At 40.1% G+C, this 24537-nt stretch overlaps 1 protein-coding gene across 1 annotated transcript in view; it reads right to left on the reverse strand.

Annotated features, from left to right (window-relative positions):
• ARHGAP42 (Rho GTPase activating protein 42) overlaps nt 1-6683 on the reverse strand; it is a 158315-nt gene extending 151632 nt beyond the window's left edge. Inside the window, exon 1 of the mRNA XM_065678712.1 lies at nt 6166-6683. Within this exon, the coding sequence (XP_065534784.1) occupies nt 6166-6319 (154 nt within the window). The 5' untranslated portion in view covers nt 6320-6683. The remainder of the gene's footprint in view (nt 1-6165) is intronic.
• Between the last annotated feature and the right edge of the window lie 17854 nt (nt 6684-24537).

Below are 24537 nucleotides of genomic sequence, written 5' to 3' on the forward strand. Positions count from 1 at the left end.
CTCATCTCCTAAACACTTAAAAGCAAATTCAAAACTGCTCAGAAAAGAGCTAGAAAGAAACCAGAGAAGCACTTAAGAGAGAGTATGAGAACAGCTCGTTCAGTCTAGCAAAGGGCATGATTACTCCCCAAGCAAATCCAAGTAAACAACAGTACAGAAATGTTGAGCAAAAGGAAAATGAACATAAACAAGTTTTAATTTCCAGATTGAATTTATTTTTAATGAGTTACTCAACCCTCAGAGTAACAAGGTTCTAGAACGGCCTTCTAGCCGAAACAGGATAAAAGCTGAAAAGGATAAAGACTTTTTTAAATAGAGTTTGACAAGTAGGGATTACATAATGTAACTTTAGCAGGAGATTGAATTTAACACAGGAAATTCTTGATACACAATTCTCCTATATCCTAAATTTATTTCTAATTACCATTGTGAGACTATAGGAAAAATAGGAAGGCAAAGACATAGAACTGCTTTACATATCATTCAGTAGAAAGGGCTGTATTGTCCTACGGATTTTTCACAGAGGACAAAATTATTTACTATTACAGGAAACTGCAAATTGCTGTAGCATTTCTGCCCACAAAAACCCAAGAGATCAATACAAGTTCAGTGACTACAGCATCATATTTTCCATTGTAGTAAAGACAATATTCATGAAGCAGCTGGTCTTTTATTAATAGAATTCATTTATCTTATTCATAATAAATGAAGCACATAGTAGACAACAAGCCAAATGGCCCATTAAGGAACAGATCAAATTTGACCTTTCCAGAAATCAGCTTAAAAGTACGAAAATCCTGATTTTAAAAATCATACAACATTTTTAAAGCAGAGACATCATATGGCATTTGAAACTCAAACCCACCTCACTGGTAACCTGATATAATCCAATTACAAAACTTCTTTAAAGAATACCTGCTTAAGTACTAAGGCACAAGAACACCCATGTTGAGTCATCCAAGGACTTTGTTAACAAAACAGTAATATGCTGTCGTTACTGACAGCGTGGGAATTCACTTGCAGGTATTCTTAATTCAAAATCAAAGATCACATGATGGACAGAAAATACTCCACTCTGTGACAGCCCACTACATACTACTATTTGTTTTCTCCATACATGTTTGGCTAAAGATAGTATGATACAGTCTGCAGCTGCTTTAAATACTAGAGGAAGCAATTCTCTGGACAAGAACCAGGTTATTGTTGGTATCTCTGGGTGAAAGGCTGAACCCTGTTGAATTGTTTTTAAAGTTACATCCATAATCCATAGATAATTCAGACATCAGCAGAAGCCGAGCAAGACAGCGCAAATGCCTATCAGAAGTAACAGAACAGTGAGGAAGCAGATGACTTCATTAAGGCAAATTACTAGGGTTCAACTTCCTCTTAGCGGAAAACTTTTTTTCCATTTGGTAACAGAATCACAGATTTAGAGACTAAGAAATGTTGTAGCACTCTGCCTCTCACCCAATCCTAACATGAAAGGTAAGTAAAGCATTTTTGTATTTTATGACTAAAAAGACTCAAAAGTAATAAATTTTCAAAGGCAATATGAGTTATTTCTTAAAGTCCCACTAGTAAGCTACACTTTTATAATTCCATGTTTGCCATTACAGTATCACATGAGGAACATGAAGAATCAGTTGTTTTACTCAGAATCTGTATTACTAGAAGAGAATAACTGCTATCAAACTTTGGTGGTTATTATTCAAAGAACTCCAGTCAGAATCTGGAAAAGACATTGTAAAGATATAAGCTTATGAAAATAATGTGAAGCCAAGATATCTGGGAAAATGCATTTCTTTGGAAAAATACAAGGAGGGCAGGGTACTTAGAAAAAAGATTCCCAAGAGAGATAACAAGATCATAGGTTCTTTTGCAGGCTTTTTTTTTCTTCAGCCAGCTACCCCCCCCCCCCCCCCCAAGGATTTCCATGCACATAGGCAGGTTCATCACTGTACCATTATAACTAGGTTTTTGAGACAAGAAAGTTATCCTTGAAAAGTATATGCTAAAACAGTTTCAAGATAATCTTTTCTGTATGGAATTTCTATAGAACCCTGGTAAAAAACACCCCCTCAGACCCTCCCCTCACAAAAGATGGCATTTCCATCTTGTGCCTGTTTCTCTGTTTCTCCATGCATTTAAGCAGTAAAATAAAACTACTAATGACTGCTACTAAATAAAAATTCCTAAAGATATTTGTTAAATCTTATATTACACTACAACTTTGCATTACTGTTTGCATCATAATAAAACACCTTAAAAGGTACAGCATTACTTAAAACAGCTGCAAATCCACTGAATTTTGAACCATTTAAACCAAAATTTACATAGTTCTCATCTCTGAATACACAAACTTGTTGCTAAAATAGGACTTAGATAGAGCAAGAAGGCCTCAAAAATCAGAGGGGAAGACTGAAGGGATTTACATAGCAGTAAGCCACGAGATCACCTGTAGAAGATGCATGTTACTTTTTGGGATTGTTTAATATAATATTCATTGACTCTAGCAGAACAGTAGGCCTATTATGGAAATCAAAAGCATGTAAGTAATTCTATAATGAAATTTCCTATACAATGTATATGACAATGCCCTAGAACAGGTTGAGTTTTAACAAGGCAACTACAAAGAAATTACAAAGTACGCTACTGGCAAAAAGTACAACAGACTTGCTGTTTTAGTTGAAAAGAAGCTGGAATCAATGAGAAGAAAAAATTCCAGCTTCAATATCCAGCTACAAATGGATCCCACTACATGAAGCATTTAAGCATATGCATTTTAAACATGCATCTGAAAGAGCTATTAAATTAAGTGCCTGAAAAAGTTATCGTATCAACAGTTACCTAATAATCAAGAAGGCCAGTTGCAACAGGAGATCATTTTTTCTAAAAAGTTCGGTTTGGTTTTTTTTTCATCTAATTCCTAGGTTAATAACAAAGGAATCCTCCCTTCCAGGTGCACCAGATAAAACTATGTGCTGCTATTTAATTGTGGCTACAGAGAGTTAAATCTCTGTCGAAAGATAACTTTAATGTGACAGGAATACCCATTATATGCATAAGCTTAAGCTTTTCAAGAGTTAGTGTATTTAGTACCTCAGTTAATTTCAAAACAAAAATGTAGTCTCTCAGTGCAAATACTAATTGCAGGAGAAGGCTGAAGTTGGCACAACAGACATACAAATGTAATGCTAACACTTGACTACACTAGACCATATAACCTGCCCTTTTCTGAGGTACTCCCAGAGTCTTACATATTTAGAAGGAGAAGGAAAATGTCAACTACTGGTTCATGGAACACGGTATTACAGCTCTGGAAACACTTTGGTAAGCAGCACTCTTCAGAATGAACCGCGTTAAAATAGTATGCAAACTTCTCTTGGGATCACTCCAATTAAAATGCAAAATATTTGTATACTAAATTAATTGTATTTGTTCTACCCTCAATTTCTGTGGAATCTCATCAGGTGTTTATAAACACTGCATTTTTACAGTAACTTCTTACATACTGGATTATGCACAAGTATTTTGTTAACTTCTGTAATATACAAGTTTAATTCCATCTGAAAAAAACATGCACTGTAGTCTCATATTATATATTATACGAGATACTAAATTTATGTAACTTTGAATGATTATATTATTTTCTAACTGTGCTAAGTCAGCTTCACTGTCTCTTCTCTAAACATGGTCAGGAAGGACATGTTCCAAAACTCATTTCCACTGAAGCTCTGCAGCACAGCCCGGATTTTTCACTCGCAAACAGAACTGATCCTCCAAAGCGATATGTAAATGAAAAATCCTAGATCCCCTAAGAGATAAAACATGGTAAATGATGCCTGCTGCTCTTCAGAGCTCGTAGGTTATTAAATATTCAAAGTCCAAATCATGAGAGTTCATCATCACTGTAATCAACTACTTACTCCACTGTTTGATTAGATTTTTCATTGACAATTTAAAAGAATTAAAGAAAAAAAAATAAAGCCTTGCACAAGTATTTTACACTCCACTGATTTTAAAGCTGAGCAGGAATAGCTAGTTTGCTTCAACAAGTCAGAAGTTCTCTACTTTAAGAAATACACAATAGTGCTACTTGCCATAACAAGTACACTGTCCTTGCAGCATCTACACCAGTCTGGACAGCATAAATCCAGGATTTCTATTTGGTTTAGGAAAAAACAGACATTTTCCTAGTTGTCCTAACCCAGGAACTAAGGCAGTATTACTGTGAAAGTTATGGTCAAGAAACTAAGGGATTGGAAATGAACAAAAGGAGAAATATTTCTTACTACACCAAATCAGACCTTATTTTCCTAAAGCTAAAATATACTATAGCACACAGCATTCTAATTCAATAAGCATTGTGTCAAACATTTGACTAAAACATTTGAAAAATCAGGAAAGCTTGCAAATTAAGTCATCATTATTTAAGATAGAAATAGCGCTGCTCCTTGAAGAGGGAGAGAACTGTTAAACATGTAGATACAGGGTCTAAATCTAGCAAGAACTCACAAGTATTCTTCGTGAAAATGATGGGATTACCCCAATTTCAATGAATTTCTATATCACTTTTTGAGAACAACACTCCTTCTACAGCAGTCTTTGGCAACTTATGAAGTTGTATTTGTTCATTATCAGGAACAAAAAACCAGTCAATTTCCAATGCTAGCCCAGGCCAACAAAGCATCCAAGTAGTATCCTAAACCTGTCATTACTGTTTGTGTACACCATCTGACAGCACCAGTTTGCAATAGTAAAGTTTTATTAACTTACACTTTTACTACTAAAAACAAGCTCAAACTTCCTATTCTATGGAGAAAGCTTTTTAGCAAAGAGAAAGACAAAGTACAACTGAAAAACAAACTGATTTGCTTTGGAAAGAAAAATTCATATTGATGTTTTAGCCATAAACACACATTTTCTATGTATTCTATCACCACATATTCTGTGGGCATGAATACAGAAATTTAATACAAATTCATGTACAATGCTAGATTTGTATCCATCTACTCACTAAACCTGAGATGAATCCAGAAAAACATGCACTTATATCAAAAAAGTCTCAAGAAGCCAGAAGCTGCTTTACATTAATACAATGCTGTAAATAAATCATCTACAGTTGAGGCATGAACAAGCACAATTAACATTATATTCTATTGCTGGACAAACAAAACCTTTACGTATCGACCTCTTGTCCCAGGTAAAGAGACAAACTTTGGGTTCAGACTCACAGTTATCATCAGTTCGGTTTCTTATGAGCTAATAAGCTCGTAGCAACACCTGTTCCCTGTCCACATACCGCAATGCTTGCTACCTTTCACCCCACAAAAAGCAGCACACCCTATCAATGTGGCTGCTACTCTTCAGGATTAGAGTGATTCTTTTCCTTGAACATCTCATGTTGCAGCACAAGAAGCTGTAAAGTTACTTCTCTGCTCTACCTGAAGGAAAATTCTGACTGGCCAACAAGTTAAGAGAGCTCCGACATGACTTAAAGCCAAGCAGTAGGCAAGGAGTTACAGAACAGGAGGGCAAGCCGAGACTAGCAATGCTCATGGCAATTCCTAGTTTTCGCTTTATGCTCTTCAAAGCATGAGGGCCATTTTCACACCCCGGGAAGCTGTCAGTGCTCAACTCACAGAGCTTTAAAGGCACGAGCTGTTCACCCTATCTCTTCTTTCAGAACCTTTCAAAATACAAAAGTTACTTTACTGCATGAAGTCGGGGGAGGGGAGGATGTGAGGTGTGCGTGAGACACACACTGTTCATATAAATTCACTTCTGTGCCTTGCTTCGCCCCTTCAGAAGCCGCTTTCATTATCTGAAGATACCCAATTAGCAGCCAAGGTCCCAGAACGAGTCCCCACGGCCACTTCCAGCCCCCAACTCCCAAGCTAGGCTCCTCCCCGCTGTCCCCGTCGGGGCGGGCGCGGCCGGTCCCGCCGGCCGGGGTAGGGCCCCGCGCAGCCCCCGCTCCCCCGGGAAACCCACCCAGCCCCGGCGCAGGCCAGGCGAGGCGAGGCAAAGCGGCGGGGAAAGCGGGCGAGGCGGGGCGAGGCGCTGCGCAGCGCAGCGGCGGCCGGCAGGGGAGCCCGCCCGCTCCCGGCGCCCATTCAAACAAAAGAAGCCCCTTCTCCTGCCCGGCGCCCCCGCCCGACTCACTTCGCAGGGCTCCGATGAGGAGACTGCCGTCCTTAATCAGCTCCTTGATGAACTTGTTCGTCCTCTCCAGCTCGATCTCGTGACACTTCAGGCGCTCCCTGAAATCCGGGCTGTCCAAGTAGGAGTCGCTGAACTCCAACGTGGGCAGCCCCATGGCAGCGGCCGCAGCCCCCCGGCCGGCGGTGAAGGGGCGGGCGGCTGAGGGAGGGCCGCGCCGAGGGACGGCGCAGGGGACAGAGGGGAAAGCGGGGAAGAGCAGAGCAGAGCCGAGGCGCAGCTGCCGCTCCCCACTCCGCCTCCCAGAAGAGGCTCCGGAGCCGCTGCACCAGCCCCTCGGCACCCGAGGCAGACTGCCCGCGGATGCGTAGTGCTCCAATCGCTGTCACCCAGCTACATGCTGTCCGCGGGCTCCCAGCGCCTCCGCCGCTTCCGGCAGCGTTCCCTCTTCCTCTGCCTCCAGCCCTCACTTCAGTGTGAACCTCCCCCGGCCCGGCCGAGCAAGCCCTCCTCCCGGCCCGGCATGCTCACACGCCGGGGCCGCGTCCCCGGCAGTGCCCGCCCCTCCATCGCCACCGCCCCCATCCGCACTCTGCCCTCCAGCGGCTGCGCGGCTGTGTTCGGTGCGGCCTGGCGGGGGTCAGGGTGAAGCGGGGAGACCGCAGATCCCTGTCGGGGCTAGCGCTCGCCTCCTCCGTTGCACGGGGCTGTGCGAGACCCAGAGGAAGGCAGGGAAGGAAGTTCCATCTCAGGGGTGTCGTAGGCTGGGTGCGTGGAGCTGGTTTGTGCCAGAGGCCGATGTGGAGGAGAGCAGCCCGCCTTTGCCGGGTGTCTCCTGCCACAGCTGGAGGAGCAGGGTACGTGGGGTTGGGGCAGGCAGCCGGAGCATGCCTGCGCTGCCCGGCATCTTCCGGGACACCCTGCCATGGCTGCGGTCGCTGGCCCGTGTGCGAGTACCGGGTGGTGGCAGGTTAGTGATCCACTAACGGGATAGCCAGAACAGAAAGCACTGAAGTATAAAGAATGAGGAGAGAGGAAGGTGGAAGCCAAGGAAGTACAAAATACAGGGACATCAGTGTTCTGCCGTGGCACCTGGTTGCTGTAAGGGCTAAATCCTAACGAGGAGCGTCAAGAAAGGGCAAGCCCGGTTACTACAGCCAAGTTGTGTGTTTCCAAGTACGTGAGTGGGCTTGTCTCAGTGAACAGAAGCACTTGGGATGACGACTGTCTGTTTATCTGGTGTGGTTTTTTCCAGACACTGAGTATCAGTACGCAAGTATGTATACAAATGTACTACTGGGTTTAAGGAAAGCTGTCTGTAAACACACCTTCAAGTAGCAATAACTGCGTTGGAAACAACCATCAAGGCTGACCATAAAAATAATCGTGCTTCAGGATCACCCACCTCTTGCAAAAAATTGCTTTCAAGAAGGTGGTGATGCTTCTCTGTGCACTGTGCACATGCTTCTGCCAAATCATTCATGGTCTCCATATTTACACAGTTTAATGTGAAAGTGGGGAAAGGCTCAAAGCTGCTCTGTGTGCTGTGTTCCTTGACTCTGTGCTCTTCACAATTCTTAAACCATTCGTCAAAACTTGCTGCTTTGTATTTGTAGTGTTTTGTGAGCGTCTGAAATGCAGAGAAGAGGCTGCAGTTTCCAACCATATGGCCTGCAGTATTTGTTGAAGTGGAAAAATAGTAATTCTCTGGTTTTACAAGGCTGACACTGCCTGGCCACAGAATCTCAGAGCTAGCTGTCAGTGTTGATATTAATAGATCCATTGAAGAGTCTTTTAATTTACAAAACTATGCTCATCAACATGTTGCCTGAGACAAATTTTTTTTCCAGTAATAGAAAGAATAAGACTGGAAAGGGCTGCTGCATTAACAAGTTTATTTCCTTGCTTTTCCAGGCAGTAGCGTGTAATCTCACTCCTAAGCTAATAAACCTCATTTAAAATCCAGTTGAACTACTGAAGGATGTTCCAAATAGAATTTTTATGACTATTAAAAACGTAATTTTCAGCCTACATATGTTCACAGGGTAATTTTAGACACACTTGTTCTTCCTTTAGTATCATCTGTAGCTGAAAATATTCTCTGTCTTCTACCATGTTTATTCTTTGATGCAGTTCTAGAATGCAATGATGACATCTCTGGCCCTTCTGTATGACAGCTTAATAAATGAAAGCTTTTTGTCGTAAAATAAAACATTCATTTCCTTCCTCATTCTCACAGTTCTTGTCTAGATCTGAGTTTGATTTTATCTCTCTTGATTGTGGTTTACTGACATTACATGCAAGACCTTATTCAGCCATGCTACCAACTGCCACTTAACACCTTTGTGGAGGTTGTATTTGTCTGTTTCATTGCAAAATTATTTCTGTGGCTTCGCTAAGCCACTCAGATCTTTCTTTTCCTTTGTTTTCAACCAGCAGATTCCAAAGTTTCAGCAGAAATATTCATTGGTCCCAAAACCATGTACTTAGCATTTTAGTTAAGAACAATTATTCTGGTAATAATCAGGATGACTCATTTCATAAACTATAATGTTCTCATCCTCAGAAGTTCCATAACCACATCACTGCTTTTGGTATCAGGATCATGAATGGAAAATTAACGAAACCAGTGCTAGTAGTATGCTCAGCCACATTTACTAAGAACTTACCTCCAGCCTGACATCCTCTCTACATATAAATTACCACTATACATTAACTAGTTCTGTATGTTTTTCAGAATAATCCAATCTTTTTTAGATGAACTGAGAATTGCCCAGCATACAGTATATCAAATATGTAAAAATCTGACTAGTTCACATGTATTGCCATTCCCTTCCCTCAGAAAAAGCTTTCATTTTTAAGGAAATAGATTTGTTAACAATGATCTTTGTTTCATAAAGCAGTATGTGAGCAACCTGCATTATCTTCCACTGCTGGAGAAAAGGTTTAGAGTTAACCTGTGAGCTTATGGCTGCATCTGGAGGAAGGTCTGGTAAATTAATGATTCGGCACACCCACAGGGAGGTCAACAAAATCTACATGAAAAGTTTTAGTGTGGGGTTTTTTTTTTTTGTGTGTTTCTTGAAAACCGACAGTCTGCTGGAAAAGGGTGAACTATGCTGAATGGCAGCTCATTCAGATACCTCATTCAGGCACCTAGGTAGGTGGAAGGCTCTAGTGAAAGAGTTAGTCTGATGTTACCACTGGTTGTGAAGAGATGAATGAAGAATTAGATGCTCTGTTTTTTTTCTGAACCCTGGGGAGCTTTGTCCTGTTTCATCCATCTTTATGTTTATTATTCTAAACTTACACTAAAATGTTAATGAGGTCAGTTATTATAGATTTCTCCTTCATCTTAAATGTAAACAGTGAACTATAATTTCCAATCAATAGGCCAGCTCTGATTCTGGAGGGTGCCTCTGGAATATTCTTATCACAGTTCTGCTAGCTAGATTGCCTGGGAAGAGGAAAGGAGAGGTGTGTAATGGTCCTGCTCTCTGCAGTGCATGTCCCCTACTCTTCAAGTGGAAAAATGGCTACATGTGCAGTTCTTCAGCATTATGGCTCTACCTTGCTCCGTTAGATGCTGTTAATTTAGCAGTTCAACAGAGACAAGGATCCTGAATGTCTGTTACCCAGAGGGAAATACTTCATAGTGAGACTCTGCCAACTTCCTTGTTGTTTCTTCTGCTTTAATGTATACAATTATGGGAAAATTACTTCTAGAGCTGTGTGGCATTGCTCTGAAAAATGCTTCTTTCCCTTGAGAGAGTGGGATTATAGGCAAAAAGAATGCAAGGACACTGATGCTTGCATCCACTTGAACTGCTCAAGGGTACACGATTAGCTCTGTACCTGTATCGCACAGAATATATTAAAATCATAGAAAACCCCACTCAAACAATTATTTACAGAGCATTTTAATTTGTTTTAGCTTCCCCAATGATCTTGGTTTATCGCAGTTTCCCACAGGTTTCTTGCTGGGAATTTGCAAGATTCCCAGTAATTTGCTAGGATAAATGCTATTAAAATTTTTCAGGTTCTCCTTGTTAAATTAAGATTCTAGATGCTAAGTTTAAATTGGCTAGCAGTGATAAATCATAATAAGAAAAAAGAAATAGAAATGAATCGAGGAAGAAAGTCAAAGTTTCATAATTCCTTGTATGTATAAACTGAAAGTGATACTGCTCTCTGAATACAATCTCCATTTTGTAAACTGATTGTTAAGTGATGTAACTGCCAGGTTCTATTTGTTTTGTTGTTTGGGGTTTTTTCACAGCAAGTTAACATTGCCAGAGGAGGAAAGTAGCTAGCCAAAATCATAGTTTAGAAGCCAAACCATGTAATTTAGTGTGTAATATAGTATGTACAGATTACATTATCCTAAGATATTGGTCTCTGTGCACAAAAGTCTACTCACGTGCATTCCTATCAGTGTTTCTGATTGTAGTCAATAATTACGTCTCAATAATATTTTGAAAAATACGTTAGTCTTTTTAATATGTGAGCAAGCTCTAAGTGGTTTGGAGAAGCTTCAAACAGCAAAGTTCAAAGCTGAAATTAAAAATCATGTTTAGTGACTCTCATGCTATGTTCGCTTCAGCCTCCTGGGTACTTCTTTGTTGAATCTGAATATTCCACAACTGGGTCTGGTTCTACCTTCTGGTATACTTAAAAATTTACCCAGGGAAAAAGGTGCCTAAAACCACATGATAACGTTATGCTTAGACAAGCAGCTCCCAAATCCCAGATGGGATTGATACAGTACAAGTAACTGAAGATGAAGGCTACTCAGTATTCTACAGGAAGCGGTAGATGAGGCAGCTTAAAAATCACAGCAAGATAATGATGACTGCCAGTTTCATTTATATATCTTAGTAGCTAAAACATTTGCCTATGGAATGGGACAGCTGGATGTTAGGTACCTGCAGACCTAATTTACATTGTCCACCTCTAGAAGGGTGAAACTTCAGGCAACGCCTTGCCTCGCATTTCTTCTTGACAGCATTAAGGAGTTCCACTCAGCATGAGAAGTCTTAGGATCAATCTCTGTGACTGTATATGACAGAGAAGTATTTTCATGCTTTAATTCTCACTCTGGAAGCAAAGCATCTGAGCGGTAGTTGTAACATCTTAACTGAAATTTGATTCACGTGTTCTTTGCTCAGGTTCTGTTATAGCCTATTGGCTATATTATCCTGTAGGTAACTTAGATACTTTTATTTGCTGCAGTTTATTGGACATAAGTAAATAAACAGTGGGACTCTAAAAATCATCATCAAGGTGAAAAGCAAGAAACTCAGTTTTAACATTGGTATCCAAAATTATTCTTTTACATCTAGAATCCGTAAGTGGATGCCATCCTTACTAACCTTATCACTAGTGTCACTTCGAACATGAAAGAACAGGCTATAGGCAGATGTAAGCAAAGTTTGATCTTGTCCTTAGTCAACTAGCTGCAGATTTGCACCAGATACAGACTGGGTGATTACATGGTGCTAGATAAGCTAAAAGTTAAGGTATATTCAGCTCAGCCCTGTGCTAGAACTTTACACGATGTTTGCATCAAAGCGACTGTCTCTGATTCCTGCAGACTGTCTAGAAGTTGAGAGACAGGAATAGCGTAAGATATTTGAAGGAAGCTCATTCACTTTGGAAGGTCATAGTAGAAGGGGTGCCATGTGAAGCTTAGCAAGAGAGGGAAAGTGGACATCTCTGCTGTCTTCTTTATCTTGTTTCCCTCCACTGTATGGAAACTAGATAGACAGCAATTGCAGCTGTACTGTGTAGTAACAGATACCAGGAGATGGCAACTGGTAGAGGGTCACACATAAAGTCTGTGCAATTCTGCGTGGTTTTCAGGAGCAGAACCAGATCTACAAATACAGGGCAGTGAGATGGCATAATTTTCTCCAGCTAGTAGTTTCATGGTATGATTTGCAGGTGCGCAAGATCTTTGAAGGAAAGGATGTTATTAATTACTAACTAATCTTCATACCTCACTGTTTACCAATTTGAAGTAGAAATTGTAACCTCACTGTTTAACTCAGTGGGAAAGGAGACTAGTCTATTCTTGCTGTGTCAGTCAGTATGATATAACACAAAAGTCAATAGGGCCAAGAGCTCCTGGATGTATCACGTTGGTTGCTGTTCACTAGAAGACCTAGGTCCTCAGCATTCAGTACTCTGTAGCACATAATCTGCATTTAGACTGGCTCAGCAGGTACCTGGGAAAAAGGTCTGAAAGCCTTTTATGATACAGCATCATCTATTTTTTTCTGGGAGCGTTGGGATTTCCTAGGTCCACCCTAGCAGGGCAAGTGTGAGAAATAAGCTGAGTACAGTAACTACTCTGGATAGTGGGCTCTTGTAGCAACCAGGGTAAGCACGTCACTAATACATGCCTGTGTGGACAGAACACAGCTGAAATGCCCATCCAAAGGGCAAGTCTTACAAGCCTTTTGGCAGTCATAAAGCAGAGAAAACATTTTACCATGTAAAAGGCTGGATTCAGTTCCAAAAGATAAATCGGACTTGGCCAAGTTAAACACTGTGATAGAGATGTTGGATGACACATGAACTATTGGTTTACCAAAAGTGATCTCTCCCCTGAAAACTAATTACAGAAAAGTTTAATTAGAAAGTAGTGCAATTCAAGATTGAGAAAATACGTAACAAATGCTATTTTGAAATAATTGTTAAAGTATTTAGTTTAAACATGCCAAGTGCAAGGTCCTACGCCTGCTGTAGGAACAATCCCAGGCACAGCTACAGGTTGGGTAGAGAAGAGATTCAGAGCAGCCCTGTGGAGAAGGACTTGGGGGTGCTGGTCAATGAGAAAATGAACATGAGCTGGCAGTGTGCGCTCGCAGCCCAGAAAGCCAACCGTATCCTGGGCTGCATCAAAAGGAGCGTGACCAGCAGGTCAAAGGAGGTGATCTTGCCCCTCTACTCTGCTCTTGTGAGACCTCACCTGGAGCATTGTGTGCAGTTCTGGTGTCCTCAACAGAAAAAGGACATGGAACTGCTGGAACAAGTCCAGAGGAGGGCCACGAGGATGATCAGGGGACTGGAGCACCTCCCGTATGAAGACAGGCTGAGGAAGTTGGGGCTGTTCAGCCTGGAGAAGAGAAGGCTGCGTGGGGACCTCATAGCAGCCTTCCAGTATCTGAAGGGGGCCTATAGGGATGCTGGGGAGGGACTCTTTGTCAGGGATTTTAGTGACAGGACAAGGGGTAACGGGTTAAAACTTAAACAGGGGAAGTTTAAATTGGATATAAGGAGGAAATTCTTTCCTGTTAGGGTGGTGAGACTCTGGAATCGGTTGCCCAGGGAGGTTGTGAGTGCTCCATCCCTGGCGGTATTCAAGGCCAGGTTGGATGAAGCCTTGTGTGGGATGGTTTAGTGTGAGGTGACCCTGTCCATGGCAGGGGGGTTGGAACTAGATGATCTTGAGGTTCTTTCCAACCCTAACTATTCTAAGACAGACTGAGAAAAGTTGGGGCTGTTCATCCTGGAGAAGAGAAGGCTGCGTGGAGACCTCATAGCAGCCTTCCAGTATCTGAAGGGGGCCTATAGGGATGCTGGGGAAGGCCTCTTCATTAGGGACTGTAGTGACAGGACAAGGGGTAATGGGTTCAAACTTAAACAGGGGAAGTTTAGATTGGATATAAGGAAGAAATTCTTTACTGTAAGGGTGGTGAGGCACTGGAGTGCGTTGTCCAGGGAGGTTGTGAATGCTCCATCCCTGGCAGTGTTTAAGGCCAGGTTGGATGAAGGCTTGGTGGGATGGTTTAGTGTGAGGTGTCCCTGCCCATGGCAGGGGGGTTGGAGCTAGATGATCTTAAGGTCCTCTCCAACCCTAACCATTCTATGTTGCTATGATTCTGGGTTTGTGGTTTTTTTTCCATCTAAATACGTGTTTATGGAGGTAGATAAACCAGAAGCTAAATCAAGATTTTTTTCTGCTGAATGCCTTTCTAACTCTGTTCCTAAAGCTCTGCTTTTGTGCATGTGGGGAAGTGCCTAGGTCTTGATAGGACTAAGTAGTTTTGAGTTTATGAGTTCTGCTTGAAACCAGGAAAAAAGTATTCTTTATTGCACATGCGGACAGAATAATTTCTGTGCCTGGTGATTCAAGTTTACAAGGACATGTTCTAGTCTCATTCTTCTGTAAAACCAGTCAAACAATTTATGTGAAAGCCATTGAGTAGCGGCCCTAGGGTGAAAGACACAGGCTATGACTGTGGGTGTTGAGGGTTGGGTTTAGAACAAAATACATGCAGTGAAATATATTTTTCTTCTTACAGGGAAACTGAGACAGATTAATGGACCAGAAGCAAGTTACTTCCATAAACTTGTCTACAGTTGGGAGTTTATTGAAATACCTTTCATAGAATAACAGTGTCCCCTTGAGGATTTATAGCAAAATAATCACACTAAAATAAATTAGGGGTACCTATTTCAGTAAATATTAAAATTCTTAAAAGATACAGAGTACAAAATAAAACTCCGCAAGAATAATTTAGCTAAATATAGTCTTATTCATTCTTTATATGGGAACTCTGCTTTTAGCATTTTTTTTCCATTTACTGTATTACTGATGACCACTATTACATGGATTTTTCCCCTCTTCCTCTGAAACATATGGAAATTTATAATTTCCATATATCATTTTCAAGATACTGAAGTGTTTACTGCTAAAAATAGGAAAGTCCTTCTTGTTTTAGTGTAAAACCAAATCAAATAGTAAGTGAAGTCTGTTTTTCATGGCTCCATCTATGAATGCACAATAGATCTTCATGTGAAGAAGAGAAATGTGCACTTTCTTTGAACTCTGTCCTTTTCCCATCAGTGTTTCATTTTTTTTTAATTCATAATATTTTCACTATATTAAGGGAACAACAGGGTAGCCCTCCTGTAGATAGTGGAATAGCTATGTTTCCTTGTACTGTAATCGGCAGGGTAACTTCTTTTGTTTAAGTCCTGTTGGTTTTGCATTTCTTAAAAAAAACTCACACACACATTGTTGTAGCTGTTTTCTTACTAGCAGTTTAATAGAGTGTGTAACCAGAAGTGTGTTGATAGACATGTAAAGTATATCACAAATATGTTCAAAAATAAACACGTCTAAAAACTATTAGATTAGGCTGTTATAGCTAACCTGGGGATTTTTTCATTTAGGGGATAAAGGCTCAGAGTGGAAAATAGTGTGGAAGCATTGAAATTGAGTTTCATATGATAAAAAACAATCCAGATTTCATTTAAAATTAAGCATTACACAGTGATAAACCCATATTTGGGAGGAGAGAGAAGATAGTTGTTTAAATATCCTCATTATACACACGGCCCACAAAACTATCTGATGTTGCTCAGAGCCATGGGAAATTAAGTTGCGATTGAAGTTGCTGCTGATCTGTTTTTCTGTTCAACATAGAGTTGCTCACATGTGGTCCTTGTCTTGCATTGTAATTATTAAATTATACTGGCTGAAGACAACTACCTTAGGGAGCAGATGCTCCTAATCTAGGATTCTAAAATTAAATTAGACATTGATGAAGGTTATGTATTTTGTTGCTTTCTCCTCCTAGTATTGGAAAAGAATAATTGTGTCATTTTTTCGTTGTAACGACTCTCCCTTCCTCCTTTTCCCCATGTTTTTAATACATAAAAATACAGAAATTTGATGCTAGAGATGATCAAGGTGACTGTACAGTATAAATTTCTGTACCTAAACCACCCTGAGAAAGAGCTCAACTGCCTATTAATGTTCTTAATAAAGATATTTTCTTTGTTTCTTCAGATAGTACCTTCTGGAGTTTTACCACCCTGCTGAAAAGCTTCTCCAACCTTAGTCTTTGCTGTCAATAGTATGTCTTCTTTTTCTTCTCCCTTGAACATGAAGAGCATTGATTATGGTCCTTCTTCCAGACATTTTTACCGTCTCTCCTCCACCTTGCTTTATGAGCCAAACAAACTCACTGCCTTTTGTTCTTTTTTTTTTTTTTTTTTTTCTCTCAAAACCTCACCCTCTTTTTAAAAGCTCTTGCTCTTTTTTCAAAGTCAGAAATATTTCTAGATTTTTCCTACACAGGGCGGTTCCTAAACTAAACACAGTTTCCTATGCAAACTCACCAAATTTGAATTTGTAGTATGAGTTATCATTTTCATTATTGCATCCTAGAATGAGATACGTCTTTTGAAGACCATTTTGAAGACTCTAACTGAACTTACTTGTCCCCACCATCTAGCTAAATATTTTTTAGTTTGTGTTTTATTTTCTCACAATTGCATGTTGTTTTGTTCATTCATTTGGTCTAAACCCAGTGAGATGAAGCAAGTTATCTTACTGATTTGTTAAAACAACTTTAAATTCTTATCTTTTCACCAACAGTATTTTCTGTTTCATGAGGACAAATTTCAGTGAGCAAAAATTGGAATTTTGAAAGATCTCTTTGGGAGTTGTGCAACGTTCTCCCAGCATGACAGGGAGCTACTGAAAACTGCTTGTTTGAAGGTGAGTTTCCAACTGCTTTTATACCCTTCAGACGCTAAGTCTCATTAGACTTGTGCTTTAGGATGCCAGTGCAGACCAACATTTAAAAATTATGCTAATTGCAAAGTTTATTGCACCTTGTTATTTACTAGGCCACTTAAGCTGTTACAAGAGTAAACTAAACAGGCTGAGTATCTTTTATGCTTGACAAATGCATGCCAGTGGTTTAGTATTCCATCTTCTAGGTATTTAAACATTCTCAGCATCTTTTGTTTCTCAACAATGTCCTCACTATTCCCTTTGTCTTCCTGTCCTTATGACCCTTTATGCCACATATTGGTATATCCTTGGTCTCTTATGTTCATCCTGGCTTTCAGTTTTTGTATGATTCATTCTTCACTGTTTAAAGTTATTGAAGAGCTCTCAATGCAGCCATAATGGTCTCTGCTACTTCCACTATCTGCTATGAAGGCAGAGACAACTTTCTAAAATAAAATGTGTTCTTTATATGTTCAAAGTATGTAACAGATTTGTCATCCAGTTTACAAAAGTAATCTTTTGGTACACTTTGAGCAAAAATAAAATTATTTCTATTAAATTTGTGGATGAAATAAGGTGCAAGGTTCTGCAGGTGTATTGAAAACTGGTCTGAGGTTCCAGTGGAGAGGTGGACTGGGATAAAAAAAGGGCCTGAAGAAAGTTATTTATTCAATAAATGTAAGTGCAGTATTATCACTGCCCATGGCAGGGGGGTTGGAACTAGATGATCTTGAGGTCCTTTCCAACCTTAACTATTCTATGATTCTATGATTCTAAAACCAGGAAAAGGATCAATTGTTCAAATAGAAGTTTTACGTAAATCTTGAAGTTATAGCTGATTCATAAGCTGAACTTGAATTAGCAATGTTACATTGTTGCAAAAAAAAAAACACATTTTGTAGCAGCTCCATTATAAAATGAGCTCTGGGCTGGGCTACATTGTCCTCTTGGGGTGTTTTAAGAAGGGTGTGGTCTAAGTGGAGAGGGACAAGCAGGGAGCAGTAATATTGATCAGAGATCTAGGGAATGAGAGCAAATGTTGACAGAAGATTGTGTGTGTTGCATGCAGAGACTACTGAGAGGTGATACAAGACTAAAGAAAATGGACTATCTGTTTTGCATGTGCAGTTTAGACAAAAGGTAATTGGCTTAAATTGCAGTGTGAGAGATTCAGGTTACACTAGGAAAAATGGCTAGTGATAAGGATACTTAAATGTTGGAATACTCTTATTTATTCTTAAAAGCTATAAATAATAGAACACTTGCATTTGTTCATAGAAAATTTTCTTGTCCATCCTCGTCCCGAAGTAATACCAATTGTGTGTGAAGTAGAAAATCTCCCAAGGTTCTGCCTATCTCCTGTTTTTCAGGCTTGATCTGTAGATCACATCTTTCTCTGAATTGTTCCATTTTCTTTCTTACTGATAGCTCCTAGTCGTGGGAGAATTTACGATATTCCCTAAGAAGTGAAACATAATTGAAATCCTAACATTTGTGTTGCAAGGCTGTGAGGTCATAGCCATCCACATTTCTATCTAGCTTTTCAAAGGTTTAGCTTTATTAGGCCTTACTGAAAGCCTACTGAAATCACTGGAAGTTATGACTATTTTCAGTGGGCCTTGAATGTAATAATTTTAGCTTTGTTAAACATCTGTTACTTCTGCCTTGTCATTCTAACCCCAGATAATCACAGAGTAATGCCTGCATCTCTTTCATCCAAGGATTTAAGTTGCTGTAGATGAAGAATTTTCTGTGGCTTGAAACTCTGTAAGGGTGGTTAGTTGCTGTGGCAGAGAGAGGTTTCCACTGATTTCTCAAAGTGAGCGTTTAACCTTTTGTATCTAGAACAAACGAGTATGTTTCCTCCTCCTACACCCTTGCCACTTCAAAGAGAGGTCTCAGTGTGCTTGAAAAAAATGCTGTTCAGTTTTTCTTTGTTTCTGCATCTCAATCTGATGCAAAGGAGAAGGAGCCCTGATTTGGAGGAAAAACCCTGCTGAGCTTTGAGTTGTGTTCACAGCTCATGAGAAGACTGGTAGGATTTTGTGCAGCTGGGGAGTTTCACAATAGCAAATTATATCTCTCTTTTCAAGAAAACATTTGGAAGCATTACCATTATCTATTTATTTAAAAGATTGGGAAATTATAAAGCTGCAGTCATGTACGTAACTGAACTCTTCCCTATTGGGCATATATCTACCTGAAAAGTTTTTTAATAGTTTTAAAAATTTATGTTTTTATTCTGCACTACACTTGCAAGCTTGTACTGTAATTACCAGTGTGTCTTTGACTTATGCAACACAAATATTTTTAATGGCTCTTTTATCCTAGGCTCATGTCTGGAAATCTCTTAGAAGCTACAGGATAATAAGTTCAGATGTCTTTTATGAGGATTGTACAGCTTTAAAGGCTCTATTTTGAAAGCCAGACTGCTGTGCTTTGATAGTATCTGTCATGTAGGATGTTAGAAAAAAGCGGACTGGCTGTGGTAAGTAGTCAGCCTGCACAGATACAGCTTTGCCTTAACAGTGCTGTGAGAAAGTAAGGTACCATACCGAAAGAGCTGAGGCAAGAGGCTTAAATGACTTGTTCAAGGTCTCCTTGGAAGCCTGTGACACAGCATGGAGCTGACTCAAGTCTCTTTGAGTTCAGTTTTAGAGCTATGGCTTCACAATCAGGTTTTTCACTTGTTCTGCTGGCAGTTCTATGAAGTTAGTGATTGTGTGAACATGATTCTGTATGAAGAGATTAGTACTAGGGGTAAGTTGTACAATTCTCACTCATCTGCTCAAAGAAACTGATGTAATTAATTTTTAATGGAGAACAGGTTCTATTTTATGAAAAACATGATTGCATAAAGCAGACAAAAAGAACCATAATCATACAGTATTGTGATAACAGAAACGTGGAAAACCAGTTTGAGGTCTGAGTGAAACAGAAATGCCCAGGGTGGAAAAACATCCTCCAGGCAGTAGCAGAATCTTCCAACCGTATAATTTATGTCTTCTCAAAAGAAAGTGTAGCCTTATGGCTTCAGATTGCTTAGGCAGAGAGGAAGGACAGAATCTAAGGAGAACTAGAGGTGAACATATGCCAGACGAAGAGTACTTCTCATCCAAAAATCAAGTGGCAATGTGCCAATCTGCAGTGGTTCTACTAACAGTCTGTCTTCCCCCCTTAGTCCAAAGTGAAGGCCTGTCTCTGCGTTCTAACATGCGGAGATACTCTGGACTTGGTCTCTGGTGCTATGTGATGTGGAACAGAAAATGTCAGTTGGCAACTTTGTAGGCAGAAGTAGGTCACATCATCTACCCCTTTATCAAGAAAGTCATTAAAGGTAAGTTAATTCATGTTGGGAATTTTTTCCTCCTGTCCCACAAACAGCTGTTCTCATTATACTTAAACATCTTCACCTGAGTTATGATCTCTATAATGCTAGGATTCATTCTCTTAATTGGAGGCCTTAAGCGTTGGGAGCAGAATGCTGAGTCAGCAGAATCTTTGCACACCTGTGGATCTCTTGCTTTCTAGCTATTACCTTTCTCAATTTACTCCAGTTCTTCATATATCACTGCCCTCTCTACAATTAGTTTTGTTTCACAACTGGATCTTTAGCTTTGGTGGATATTGTTTTTCCATGTGGATTTGTGCCTTAAGAGTTACTTAATTCACATCTAGAATAATTGAAATGATGGTATCTGCTTTTACTTTGGAATAGGTCTTCAACTCTCCTTTAAACTTCTGTTTCCTTATCTGTTTATGTTGCTTGCCTATAATCTCTTTATTCTCTCTTCTGCTATTCAACATTATCTATAAACTATTCCAGTGAAGGATTGACTCCTTGTTGCAAACGTGCATGCGATGCTTATTACAGGGGAATTGCTGTGGGTGCTACAAGAATACAAGCAAACAACAACCCTTGATCTAACTCATCTGCTTTATCATATATTTACAAAACAACTCATTCTTCTGGAATTGGTTTAATCAAGCTATTGTTCATCCCATGAAGGATAAATGTTGTGCTGATTCAAACTGCAGCTACCATTTAAAGTTCAGAGGTGACTACTTGCGTTCAGATTAGTATTTTATATAAAAATTCTGAAGACTAAGTGGACACAAATGTTCCCATACCACCTTTCGAAAGTTTTCATACTGAAGAAAAAAACCTCAGACTTTGCTGGAGTAAAGCGAGCAACTGAGCTGTCACAGAGTCATAGAATCATAGAATTATTTGGGTTAAAGCTCATTGAGTTCAAAATCCCTGCCATGGGTGGGGACATCTTCCACTAGACCATGTTGCTCCAAGCCCAGTCCAGTCTGACTTTGAACACTGCGAGGGATGGCGCAGCCACAACTTGTATGGGCAGCCTGTGCCAGCGCCTCACCCCCCTCAGACTGAAGAATTTTTTCCTAATAGCTAATCTAAATCTACCTTCTTTCAGTATAAGAGTTTAAGTTATTAAAGTATTAATCCTGTGTGAAGTTTACAGACTTCTTTTCATGATGCCTCATGCATCATATGTTAAATACAAGAAAAAAAATTGCTGCAGCGGCTGTGAAAGCAATGTACGGGACATGATGAAGCACAAGTAAAAGTCAAATCCCCTTGTGCAGGATGTGTGGAGATGTGTCTATGTGCTGTGGTGAGCTTCAGGAAGATGGGAAAGTTAGGGAGAGATGGGGTTAACAGTTTAGAGCTCTTTCAAGCTGAGTAGGGCATGGAAGTCTGGATACCCTTACTTTTCAGAAAATATACTGTCAGTTTGAACTGGCATTGCCTAAGAAATGCAAAAAAAAAAAAAAGAAATTTAGGCTTTTCTTGTTTACTTTTATGAAAAGACTAGTTTTACTGTGTTGGTACAGCATTTGGTTTGGTCTGTATCTGTTATACAAGTCTACAGTGCAGTACACAAGTACAGTTAATGTGGCATCAAAGCTGAGCTGCAGCCACCTGTATGGAAAGGGACAGTTCAGTGCTCTTCTCCATCCAGGGCTGCATGAGTCTGCCCTTGCCTTTGTCCTTGCCTTTGCCTTACCCCAGGGGATCAGGGAGGACACATTAGCACAGAAGTAAACCTACAAAAATGTTACCAGTCCCAGGAAATGAGGGGAAATGAAATAAAGTCAGACTACTCTAGTGCATTAGCTCAGCTGAACCATAGATCTGTGTGGTTAAAAATCACATGACTGATTATTTCCATAAGGGTTAGCATTGAAGGAACCATAAGGCTGCTTTGCCATGACAATTGATAGTCTCGGTATGCGCTGAAACCAAACCAGAGAGCCACAGAAAATTTTACTGAAAGCAACTTAAGCACTAATTTAGGCAAGAGGTTTGAAGTCTGTGCTATAGGACTTGTACATCAAAATACTGGGTTGGACATGTTCTGATTCAAGACCATAGGGAACTTCATTGGTAATATGTAGGTTCCTTCTGCATTATATGTAAGCTTTTACATTAGTTTTCCCAAAATGGCGTGCATAGATACTTCAGTTTTGCATTTGAAGAATCGTGTGATTTTATATCTCTGAGGAGTTTGCTGTGTCAGACATGACAATCACTATAAAGAATCACTGTGTTGAAAGTAGTTTAAGTGTCATTGCTATTTTGACAGTTATCTGTCAAATTCAGTGTTTCAGGTAAGTCCTTTCTTACAGCTGTTAGCATTTTCTCAATTTAAAGAAATAGTTCTGAGCCAGCAGTGTGCCCAGATGGCCAAGATGGCCAATGGCATCCTGGCCTATATCAGAAATAGTGTGGCCAGCAGGACTAAGGGAGTGATTGTCCATGCCTCTTTACTTGGCACTGGTGAGGCCACACCTCAAATACTGTGTTCAGTTCTGGGCCCCTCACTGCAAGACAGACATTGAAGTGCTGGAGCAGGTCCAGAGAAGGACAACAGAGCTGATGAAGGGTCTGGAGCTCAAGTCTGATAAGGAGCAGCTGAGGGAACTCAGTTTGTTTAGCCTGGAGTAAAGGAGGCTCAAGGGGGACCATACCTCTCTCTACAGCTACCTGTAAAGAGGTTGTAGTGAAATGGAGGTCGGTCTCTTCTCCCAAGTAACAAGCAATACGACAAGAGAAGACCTCAAATTGCACCAGGGGAGGTTTAGTTTGGATATTAGGAAAAATTTGTTCCTCAAAATGGTTATCAAGCACTGGAAAAGGCTTCCTAGGGGTGTGGTGGAGTCAACGTCCCTGGAGGTTTTTAAAAGAGGTGTAGATGTGTCACTTAGGGACATGGTTTAGTGGTGGACTTGGCAGTGCTGGGTTAATGGTTGGGCATCAATGATGTCGAAGGTCTTTTCAACCTAAATGATTCTATGATTCTATGAAATTACAGTATTTGTAGGGAGTTTTTATGGACATTTGTAAATGTTTTTGTAATATTACCTCCAGCAAGAGCTTCCTCAATACAGTGAATGTCCCACCTTCCCAGGATATTAACAGACAATATGTTTTTTTCCATGTAAGTGTACACCACCTACTAGAAAAATGCAAGTTTATCACATTTTCTGACATGTATCAAACAATTCAGGAAAAAGGGGGCACCACAACGAAGAAAGAATTTTTCTTAGTGTACTGCTCATGTGATCTTTACCATGGAAAACTAAAAAGATAGAACCATAAAACTAAAACACACCACAAAATAAACCCGTATGTCTAGCAACAGGTCTTTCAGATGTCTTCACTAACAGATTTTTGTAGCTCTAGAAAATAAGCAATGTGGGAAAGTAAATAAGCTTTACACAGATTTATATTTCATGGGTTTTCATTCTGGAAGCTCTGCTGATTCAGCTACCAAACCTGTAATATGTTACAGTAATTGTATATAAAATTGCTGCTGTGCTGGCATGATTTTGCTGCTCTTGGTTTACGGGCTTAATGTGTTCTGTTTTCTTTGGTATCCTATGCTATGTTTAATCTAAAGTACTCCTACAGAGAGAGAGAGAATCCAACTAGAGTTCTGTGTATTCATACAGTCCTCACTGCCAGTTTGGTGACACTTTCAGACCTTGAACTTCTGTATACTCAGTGTCTGTGTGGGCTATTTGCCTTACATTTTCATTACACTGACACAGGCTACTTTGACTGCCTCTTGCTGCCACCTCATATCAGGCATTTCTTATCTTTAATCGTCACCTAAGCAGTCTTACCTGCTTGCTGTCTCATGAACTGAACAGTTTTGGGCCTCACCATTTACATGGGAGGCCGCCAAGAAGTCTGACGCACTTAAGAAATGCAAGACTTTTTAGCTTGTTTTTATGGCCTTTATTATTGTAATATCTTCAGCATTTCATAGAATCATAGAATAGTTTTCCAGCTTTGATTTCCAATTTATGTATTTCCCCACAACAAGCAAGGGGTGGAGATTCCTCATTTGATTTATTCCTCTGCCTGCTTGGCATGGTAGAGGGAAATGTTGGTGAATCAAAATTTGATGGTTTGGATTTCCTGTTGAAGTAGATTGTGACTACATTCTCTGCTGAAAGTGTTAGAATTAGGAGCCTCATGGTTTGAAACCTGTATTATTAATTCCTGAGAGATAGAATCTTTTTGATTCATCTGAATGCACACTGTTAGGGAACACAACCTTTACACATAGTTATCTGATTTAAAAGTGATTTTAAGTTTTCCATGGCATCTTGTTTTGGTTTATAAGATACATTTTACATAGAAATTCAGTACCTTCTGCAGTCCAGCTCCCGAAGGATTTGGATACACAACTGTACAAAGGTGCCCTGACAAGCCCTCCAAGGTCCAGAGTTCATCCCATGTCTCCCAGCGCTCACTGCAGAGTTGGGCAGCCACATGCCTTGCTGAGTCTAAGACTTCCAGC

This window comes from Lathamus discolor, chromosome 4 (assembly GCF_037157495.1).
Source record: "Lathamus discolor isolate bLatDis1 chromosome 4, bLatDis1.hap1, whole genome shotgun sequence".
Taxonomy (NCBI): Eukaryota; Metazoa; Chordata; class Aves; order Psittaciformes; family Psittacidae; genus Lathamus; species Lathamus discolor.